Source organism: Podarcis tiliguerta, assembly GCF_965153285.1.
Source record: "Podarcis tiliguerta genome assembly, chromosome: 13".
Taxonomy (NCBI): domain Eukaryota; kingdom Metazoa; phylum Chordata; class Lepidosauria; order Squamata; family Lacertidae; genus Podarcis; species Podarcis tiliguerta.
In genome coordinates this window covers 29,758,205-29,769,006 of record NC_139546.1, presented here as the reverse complement: position 1 = coordinate 29,769,006, position 10,802 = coordinate 29,758,205, and the positions used below count along the sequence as shown (strand labels likewise).

Here is a 10,802-nt window from a genome sequence, read left to right as displayed (position 1 = left end):
AGGATAATATCTGTATAGAGTATAACACTAAGTATAGAAAACCTGAAATTCTATGAGGAAACTTTGAAGCAGCTAAATAGATTTAACTTTGTTTTATCAATTGATCTAGAAGGGGTACATTGCTTATATTGCAAATTGTGAAAATTGGTGTAGTGGTTAAAATATCCATCTTTGCCCTGCAGCCCTCTGCATGCTTTTTTTAAATGATATTTATTGGTTTTAGAGATTTTACAAATTTCACCATCATAATACATAATACATACCTTATTCCTTTTAACCTTAATACTTTAACTCTAAACAAGTTTGTACTTCCCTCCTTCCTTCTTCTGGTTTCTCTATATTTTCTGTATATTTACGCATTTGTCATGTTTACATTCTATGTGTACTTAATACTATGGAATAATACTATTCAAAATTTAATTAAATATACATCCTTCAATTGTTGTAATATATTTGTTCAATGTTCTTAAATCCAAAATGAATGATTTTTAATAAACATTATAAGGTTTATTTCAGTCCCGCGAGTGTCTATTTCCAAACCCTTCTAAAACTAGTAAATCGGTGTTATCCAATTTTATCCAATCACCCAACCATGTTATACAGGCAGCCTCATAGTAAAGTTTAAGGCCCTCTGCATGCTTTTTCTCTAGCTCCCATCATAAGTGACTTTGGGCTATGCTGCCCAGACCTTGGGCTAATTCAATAATATATGGCCTTTAAAAGTGGGTGGGGTTGTTGTTTTTGTCTGTTACTCTATTGTGAATTTTTTTGTTTTTATATTGTAAACTGCCCTGTGATCCGCGGATGAAAGGTGGCATAGAATTGCTGTGGTTGTTGTTTTGCTTAATCTGAATTTTATTGTATTTCACTTGAGGTGTAATAACTGTAATAAGTTGAATGAATGAATTTTCTATGGAAAAGTAAAGCAATGGGAATTACCGCTCTCACCTTTAGCAGTGGGCGGGGTTTGCAACCCAGCTCAGGCTTCCTATGCCAGGTGATGCCCCTCTGCATGCAGGCCATCGTTCTACTCCCTCCCTGGCTAGCCAATCAGCTGCAGGCTGGGGGGTGGAGCAAGGGACAGGTAAGAAGGGCTCCAACTGACCTTCCTCCTAGTTGGTCTTTGGAGTAAAGCAATGGGAAACATTTTAACCCACACTTACACCACTACACCTAATTGTGGTTGCCTATCCACGACTGAACATAATGGTCAGGGCTACCTTTACCTTTACCCTCCAAAATGTCCCTATTTTCATCAGAGGAATGTTGGAGGGTATGTGTTTTCCCTGACTTTTGCCTGGCTCATGTTAATGGTTCAGAGTCTTTGTCCTGCTTGCACCTTTGCTACAAGAATCAGCACCTGGTGAACTATGTATAGCTCTTGATATAACATCTTTCTTGTCCATTCCATTGCAATGGAAGGCAACAGTCTTTCTCTTTTTTGTAATAGTATTTTGTTCTTTTTTCCATATCCAAAGTTACATTTGTTACTCAACAATTATATTCCAATCCAGCAAAACTAGTGACTTCCTGCTCACCCAACATCGATGTTTATAACTCAGATTACATACAATTGCATTTTAAGGTTTTGTCTTATTTAATTTAATTCTCTCTAACATGTTTGTACATATATTCTGCTGTTTTCTTACACTTCAGTGCCATCAATTCTGCCATCTCTGCATATTCCAAGATTTTCATCAACCATTCTTCCTTCATTTCATTTCTGCTGCTATAGTCACATATATAAATATCATTGAGGGATTCCTTGGGATTTCATTGTCTAATATCCCCAACAGAAAGGATTCCTGCCCCCCCCCCTTAATTTCATTATGTCCCCAAAAGCCTTTGAAAAGGCAACACACTTCCTAACTCCAAATGTGCAGGGAGGATCAGATGAACACATTGCAAACTGACGGGAAAAATTGGAGTCACCATTAACCTGTAGAGGTACTCTGCTGCACAGGAACACTGAGGATTGCATTTTGCTTAAATTTATGACTTAGAAACCAGGAAGAAAAAACACCCTATGCCCAGCATTTCAGAAGTTCTCATCTTCATCCCAGCTTTATCCCATAGAAGCAGCAGAATAAATTGCATATTTCAAAAAACCCTTTTCTCTTTAGTTTTGTTTATTAGCTGACAGCTCGAAGGAGAAACAGAAGGGCAGTGATAAACACACAATCAGTATACAATCTTCATCTTCTGAATCTTGCCTGTCTGCAGAATAAGGCATAACCTTTCCTCTACCATCTACTGGTTATGTTCATCCCTTAACATTCCAGGGAGCTAGGATCACTTTCATCTCTATATTAGAGAGGATGGATGTATCAGTGATTGGTTGTGGCCTGCACTTGCTGACTTTGCAACAGACTGTCTAAAGTTGAACATATCTTTCTTGAATAAACAAATCTTTGGTTATTTCTAGGTGTGAGTTCTTTAGTGGACACAAGGGTTTACAATAAACAAAATAAGGCACATTTATGTCTCTACTCAAAATTCCTTGCAGAGCTACTCATGTGGAGTTGACATGCAGGTGGGACTTGCTTTGATAGTTTCATTCTCACTTTAACCTATTATAGGCTCAGGTAGCTCCTTTTGTGATTCAAGGACCCGCCACCCACTTGAGGATAAGAAAGACACAGGGACACAGTATATTAGGTTAATGGGCTGAAAAAGACCACAGCTTTATTGATTACAGCATGTGAGATGTATTGGCTTAGGCATTGCATCAAACAACAGAGCGTGACTCCCCCCCCCCCCCCCCGGGAGGTGTGAGTCTAATCAGGGTTAACCACCAGTAAGCATCAGGAACATTCAGACATACAGTTACTACTTATCCCACAGGTGCTGGTTTTAAGAGGCACTCTTTGCCAATGAGTGGTATTCCTCATGGTCATGATCACACCTGCCCAAAGCCAGAATTTGCAGCCTGAGTTAGACACCAGCCAGCAGCAGAGAGGCTCGGATTTCTCTCAGGCAGAGGAGAGCTGGCATCTGCCGACTCCCCCTCCTCTTGTTGAAACTAAAAGGAATGCAGATAAGAAAGTAGCTAGAAGCAGTCTGGAACAAGCCAAAGCTCTCAGGCAGGCACAAAAAGCAAGAGAGAGAGCTTTTCTTCACCAGAAGAGGAGTTGGTTGACACAGTGAGCCCAAGAAGCTGATGAATGGGAAGGGTTTTAGACAGAAAACAAACCAAGAAACACAAGGTTCATAGGTTCAGTATATTCTGCAGACACTGGAAGCATTCCTCAGAAGGGTCAACTTGGGTGTACTAATGGACGCTCAGCAAGAGAGCCCTGAGGATAATTGCTTTGTTTGCAATAAATCTTCAAGTTAATTACTCTGGTGTACTGTGTTATCAAGCCAGCTGCCTGGACTCATTACACCCATTATTAACATTGATAGAGCTATCCATGTCAGAAGAATTTCATACAGGTGGGTATATCTGATATAGCTGTTGTGGAATGATTAGTTCCCTTCATAGTTTTGTTATTATTATGATAACCAAAACAAACAAATTAGCAAAACTAAACAAAATGCAGTATTGTTTCTATACAGCCCTAATACTGAGGTGTGTTGAATTCCTGTGAGAGTAAATCTCTAGAAAGACAGGAGATTTATTAATAAGTGTCTTCCCCATGTTGATTCATGTTTATTGTCATCATAAATCCAACTGCTGGAGGATTGCTATAAAATTGCAGGTATGGGTGGAGAAATATGCAGCCATTTAATTTCACTGGAGAAGCATACTGGAGAGAACCGTATGAAGAAGAAAAAAGTAAGATACCATTCTATATTTTTCAATTGCACTTACAATGAAAGTAACATATTGGTCATCCTTCCTTTCTTCTTTCTCCCTAACTGTCATATTCTCTCCTACACAGATAGTCACTCTCTCCAGCAACTATCTACCTTTGTTCACAAATCTTGCATAACACAAAGTACCTCAGCATGTATTGCATCTATTTTCTGGATATTTTCGGATACTTTCACACTAGGAAGCAAAGTGTAACTTGGATTACATGAATTTGCTATAATTTTTTAACACAGTGGTCTACAGTTGGCAACAGTAAAGTTGATGAAAAATAATAACAACTATAACAATCCTAAATAAAATGGGCTCCCCTTTTAACAGCTGGTTTCTGCTTCCTTCCATAGCAACATGAATGTGAAGAAGCAGAGCATGGATAATCAATCATCTTTCTCAGAATTTCTCCTCCTAGAATTCTCAGATGTCCGGGAACTACAAATTCTACATTTCATTATATTCCTGGTATTGTACTTGGCAACTGTCACAGGGAATCTTCTCATCATCTCTGCAGTAGCCTTTGACCACCACCTGCACACACCCATGTACTTCTTCCTGATGAACTTGGCCATGCAGGACCTGGGACAAACTTCGGTCATTGTTCCCAAGTCCATGCTCAATTCCCTCATGAACACCAGGTACATTTCCTACTCTGGGTGTGTTGCACAACTATTCTTCTTTGTCTTCTTTGTGGGATCTGACTTCTTTCTTCTCACAGTGATGGCATATGATCGCTATGTTGCCATTTGCAAACCATTGCAGTATGGGATGCTGATGAATAGGCAAGCCTATATTCAAATGATTAGCAGTGTATGGATCGGCAGCTTTTTCTATGGAGTGTTACACACGGGAGGAACCTTTGCATCCCCCTTTTGTTCCAATGTAGTCAATCAATTTTTTTGTGAAATCCCACAAGTACTTAAGCTGGCCTGCACGGATTTGTATCTAGTGGAAATAGGAGCTATTGCTATAAGTGCTGTCTTTGGGATTGGCTGCTTTATCTTCAACATTATAACCTACGTGTACATTTTCACTGCGGTGCTGAAAATCCCCTCAACTGAAGGAAGGCAAAAGGCTTTCTCAACTTGCCTTCCCCATCTCATTGTATACTGCCTATTTGTATTTACTTCATACTTTGCTTTCTTCAAGCCTGACTCATTACATCTGGATTTGGCATTTACAGTGATGTATTCCATGGTTCCACCCTTGATGAATCCAGTAATCTATAGCATGAGAAATAGGGAGATTAAAAATGCACTATCGAAGCTATTGCGTTTGCCTCACTCCTCTATGAAAAACATTTCCAGTCTTATTTTGTGAAGGATAATATCTGTATAGAGTATAACACTAATTATAGAAAACCTGAAATTCTATGAGGAAACTTTGAAGCAGCTAAATAGATTTAGCTTAGTGTTCTCAATTGATCTAGAAGGGTTATATTGCTTATATTGCAAATTGCGAGAATTGGTGTAGTGATTAAAATTTCCTTATTTGCTCTGCAGCTCCCCACATGCTTTGGTCTCTGGCTACCATCATAAGTGACTTTGGGCTTTGCTAATTAAACAATTTATGGCCTTTTAAAGTGGATGGGGTTATTGTTTTTGTCTGTTATTGTATTATGTATTTTTGTGTTTTTATATTGCAAACTGCCCTGTGATCCACGGATGAAGGGTGGTATAGAATTGTTATGGTTGTTGTTCTGCTTAATCTGAATTTTATTGTATTTCGGTTATGGTACATTGACTATAATATGTAAGTTGAATCAATGAATTTTCCATAGAAAGGTAAAGCAATGGGAAACATTTTAACCCACACTTACACCACTGTACCTGACTGTCGTTGCATACCCTCCAAAAGTCCTCAGATAAAAACGTCCCAATTTTCATCAGAGGAATGTTGGGGTGTATGTGTTTTCCTTGACTTTTGCCTGGCTCATGTTAATGGTTCAGTGTGTTTGTCCTGCTTGCACCTTTGATACAAGAATAAGCCCCTGGTGAACTATGTATAGCTCTTGATATAACATCTTTCTTTTCCATTGGAATGGAAGGCAACAGTCTTCCTCTTTTTTGTAACAGTATTTTGTTCTTTTTTCCATATCCAAAGTTACATTTGTTGCTCAGCAATTATATTCTAATTCAACAAAACTAGTGACTTCCCGCTTACCCAACATCGATGTTTATGATTCAGATTACATACGATTGCATTTTAAGGTTCTGTCTTATCTAATTTAATTCTCTCTAACATGTTTGTACATATATTCTGCTGTTTTCTTACACTTCAAACGTTGCTGTGATCTTCACATATGGGAAAATAACTTTTTATATAGACTAGAAATGGTTCCAATCTATATAATAATAATAATAATAATATAACATTCTAGAGGGTTAGGATCACTTTCATCTCTAAAAGAGAGAGAATGGATGTATCAGTGATTGGTTGCAGCCTGCACCTGCTGACTTTGCAATGTACTGTCTAAAGTTATGCATATCATCCTTGAATAAACAAATCTTTCTAGGTGTGAGTTCTTTATTTTATACAAGGGCTTACAATATACACCTAAAAACAAGGCACATTTATGTCTCTACTCAAAATTCCTTGCAGAACTACTCGTGTGGAGTTGACATGCAGGTGAGACTTGCTTTGATAGTTTCATTCTCACTTTAACCTATTATAAGCACAGAAAGTTCTTTTTACAAAAAATATTATAAAATGTGAAGAAAATCCATCTAGGTGCATTGCAAAAGCATCAGGAACTTCCAGACAAACAGAAATAACAATAATTAATTATTTATATCCGGGCCATCTGACTGGGTTGCCCCAACCATTCTGGGTGGCTCCCAGCAGAATATTAAAAACATGAAAAAACATCAAACATTAAAAACTTCCCTAAACAGGGCTGCCTTCAGATGTCTTCCAAAGGTCAGATAATTGTTTATTTCCTTGACATCTGATGGGAGGGCATTCCACAGGGCAGGCACCACTACCGAGAAGGCCCTCTGCCTGGTTCCCTGCAACCCCAGTTCTCGCAGTGAGGGAACTGTCAGAAGGCCCTCGGTGCTGGACCTCAGTGTCCAGGCTGAATGATGGGAGTGAAGACGTTCCTTCAGGTATACTGGGCCGAGGCCATTTGGGGCTTTAAAGGTCAGCACCAACACTTTGCATTTTGTACTGGGAGGTAATGTAGGTCTTTCAGGACAGGTGTTATATGGTTTCAGTGGCCATTCCCAATCACCAGTCTAGCTGCTGCATTCTACATTAATTGTATTTTTCCGGGTCACCTTCAAAGGTAACCCCATGTAGAGCACATTGCAGTAGCTCAAGCGGGAGATAACTATAGCATGCACCACTCTGATGAAACAGTCTATAGGCAGCTAGAGTCTAAGCCTGCGTAGCAGATGGAGCTGCTACATGATTGATATATGAATATTTCTCCTAAAAATTGTATTTCCCCACAATTATGCCTAATACATGCATTTTGCAATCAAGCTTTATTTCTAATATGTGTTTAATTCCTGTGGGAGCAAATCTCCAGAAAGACGGAAGAGTTATTAAGAAATCTTCTCCCCATGTTGACAAATGTTTATTGTCACAGTAGATCCAAGCGTGGGAAGATTCTTATAAAATTGCATGTATGGCTGCATAGATATGCAGTCATTTCATTTCAATGGAATAAAACAGAATCTGAAGTGGAGAGAAATCTATGAAGAATAATAGTAAGCTGCTTATACTCATTTTCTCAATTGCACTTGCAATGAAAATAATAAATCCCTTCAATTCTCTGCCCGCTCTCCTCCTCTCTATTTCTCTGCCATATTCTCTCTTCCACATATAGTCACTTTGTAACTCTCTCTTTGTGCAACCCTCTTTCTCTTTTCATGACTAGTACAACACAAAGTACATCAACATGTGTTTTGTCTGTTTTTGTGTTTCTGTACTTTTCATTCATGCCAGTCCCAAGCTACTTTTTTTCTTTGTGCTGGTCACAAGTCCAAACTTCCCTATGTTCATATAATTTTATGTTCTCATTTTGTATTTTTATTCTAGATACTCTACAAACTTCAAAAAAAAAATAAAAATCATTTGATAGCAGTGTACCACAAAATGCCAATAACTGACCAAAGCCTAATTTTTGTTGCTTGTTAATATTGTTGGCATGGTTGGGATTCCTCTAATGTGAATTGCTCCATTGTTCTTCCAGTCTTTTAAACCCGCTTCTTGCAAGGTTGGTGCACCATCTATCTATCTATCTCCATCTATCTATCATCTATCTATCTATCTATCTATCATCTATCTATCTATCTATCTAATCTATCTATCTCTATCTATCATCTATCTATCTATCTATCTATCTATCTATCTATCTATCATCTATCTATTGCTGAAAAACTTACAGACAGCACAGGTATTCACTGCTCATGCAGTGCATAAGAGAAATTCTTGGATTTTTTTAAATTATTTTAGTCTTTAGGAAAATCATATGATACAATCTGTTCTGATCTATGTTGTCACAAATTATCACTGCAATAGGTTGACTAGTTAGAAGGGACACTGCAAATCAAGCCAGGAACAATGCCATCTTCTTTTGCAGACAGTGCAGGACTCTTTCTTGACAAACTTTTCTTTTTTAAAATTCCCTTTAATCACTTTGTTCCGCTTTCTTCCACAGCAACATGATTGTGATGGAGCAAATCATAGTTAATCAGTCCTCTCTGTCAGGATTTCTTCTTCTAGAATTCTCAGAGCTTCGAGAGCTACAGATTTTGTACTTTGTTGTGTTCCTTGCTTTTTATATGGCAGCACTTACAGGAAATCTTCTCATCATCTCTGCAGTAGCCTTTGACCACCACCTGCACACCCCCATGTACTTCTTTCTGATGAACTTGGCCTTACAAGACCTTGGCTCAGTTTCAGTCATTATGCCAAAATCCATGGCCAATACCATCTTAAATACAAGGTACATTTCAAATCTGGGATGTGTTGCTCAAGTACTCTTTTTTCTCTTCTTCATAGCATCAGATTTCTTTCTCCTTACAGTCATGGCATATGATCGGTACATTGCCATTTGCAAACCCTTACAGTATGAGATGTTGATGAATAGGCAGGCCTGTACCCAAATGATCATTAGTGTATGGATCATCAGCTTTTTCTACGGAGTGTTACATACTGGTGGTACGTTTGCACCCCCTTTTTGTTCCAATCTGGTCAATCAGTTTTTCTGTGAAGTCCCAGAGTTACTTAAACTGGCTTGCTCTGATTTGTACCTACTTGAAATTGGAGTTCTTGCATTCAGTTTAGTCATTGCGTTAGGCTGCTTCATCTTTATTGTTGTAACTTATGTGTACATATTCAGCTCAGTGTTGAAAATCCCCTCTAGTGCAGGGAGGCAAAAGGCCTTTTCAACTTGCCTTCCGCATCTTATTGTTTGCTCCCTATTTGTATTCACTGGATACTTTGCTTACCTTAAGCCCATATTTAATAGCCCACCACACCTGGATTTGGCATTTACAGTGATATATTCCATGGTTCCACCACTGATGAATCCAGTAATCTACAGCATGAGAAATAAGGAAATTAAAAATGCTCTGTCAAAGCTGTTGGGTTTAAGGCACTCCTCTATGAATACCTTTCCCAGCCAATTATGTAAATGTAAATTCTGTATATAACTCTAATGATAGGAAACTGTAAGTCTGATGAGGAAAGTTTGCATGAGTTACATATATTAGCTCAGGGCTGCTTTACAAGGCAAACTGAACTAACATTCAAATTAGAAGAGCACTTTTTATTATTAAGCGTTATGCATGTTCCTAATAGTATCAACTGTTCAAAAGTCATACAGATGTTTTTCAGAAGGTGATGAACAAGAGTCTTAGATGTTTTTATGTCTAGACTAAATGTTCATCCATCAGAGATGTGTAGTAACTGGTTTTCTGCTACAGCAAGATATTGATAACCTTTCAAGTCACTCCCTGCTCTGATTCCTTGATTCCCTTTGTTTCATGAAAACAGGCTCATTCTGTTACACTAGTTCAGCTGCACCAATCAATCTTTACATAGACATTGAATTATGTATGCAAAATTGAAGTTTAAAATAAACTGATTGCAAAGCAAAAAAAAAATCACATTTGTATGTAAGTCTGTATGCATTTACTTATTTATTATTTCCTACGAAGCATTTCAAATCTATTTCACCATACAACAAAACGCATATATAAAATGCAGGAATAAAGTGCATCACAGACTTGTGAAGAAAATGCCTTTGCACTGCAAAATTTTGGGACCCAAGCCTGCAATAGAATGATGGGAAGTTTTGCTGTTGATTGATTGATTGATTGATTGATTGATCTTGCCCTGTCAACTTGCCTTGTACGCAAATATGAACCTTGTGTTTGTGTAAAGTTGGCAATGGCTAAACAGTTATAACAAATACTATGTATCCATGTGTTAGGATGTACCAGGATTTTGCCTAATTTGTTAATTAAATGCTAATTACAGAAATGTATAAAAGACTTTGTACTTTCCTTGTTTGGGTTGTCACCTGATGTGTGGCAGAAATAAAGAACAGAGCCAATTTTGGCTTGGCTTGCTTTGAATATTTCTTAGTTGCATTTTCATTCAAGAAGCTCCCTATCTGGGAACGGACAGGCTTAGCATAACCAGCCACTGCATTGACAAAATGATTCCATATATAAAAACAATCTGAAATACAATGAAGGAACACGGTCCTCTTCAACCAAGTCTTTGGCTGATTAACATCCTATATACTTTTATATGTGTTTGTGGGAGGGTATTGGTGTGTTTTGTTTTCCTTCTTGTTTTTATTATGTATTTTGTGTTTCTATCTTGTATTTTTATCCTGTGAACCACCCTGAGACCTTTGGATGAAGAGTGGTATACAAATTTCATAAATAATAATAATAATAATTCCAATGGCTTGTTGAAGGATGAACAGGTCCTGAAGAACAAGAGAAGTGACACCTAATATATAAAAGGAAGA

At 37.9% G+C, this 10,802-nt stretch overlaps 1 protein-coding gene across 1 annotated transcript; it reads left to right on the top strand.

The window, feature by feature from the left end:
- Positions 1-4,183: 4,183 nt before the first annotated feature.
- On the top strand, positions 4,184-9,471 carry LOC310662157 (olfactory receptor 14I1-like; the record flags this gene model as incomplete). The annotated part of the gene is made up of 2 exons (XM_083408927.1): positions 4,184-4,502; positions 8,819-9,471. 2 exons carry the CDS (start codon positions 4,184-4,186, stop codon positions 9,469-9,471), a joined length of 972 nt encoding a protein of 323 aa, XP_083265053.1.
- Between the last annotated feature and the right edge of the window lie 1,331 nt (positions 9,472-10,802).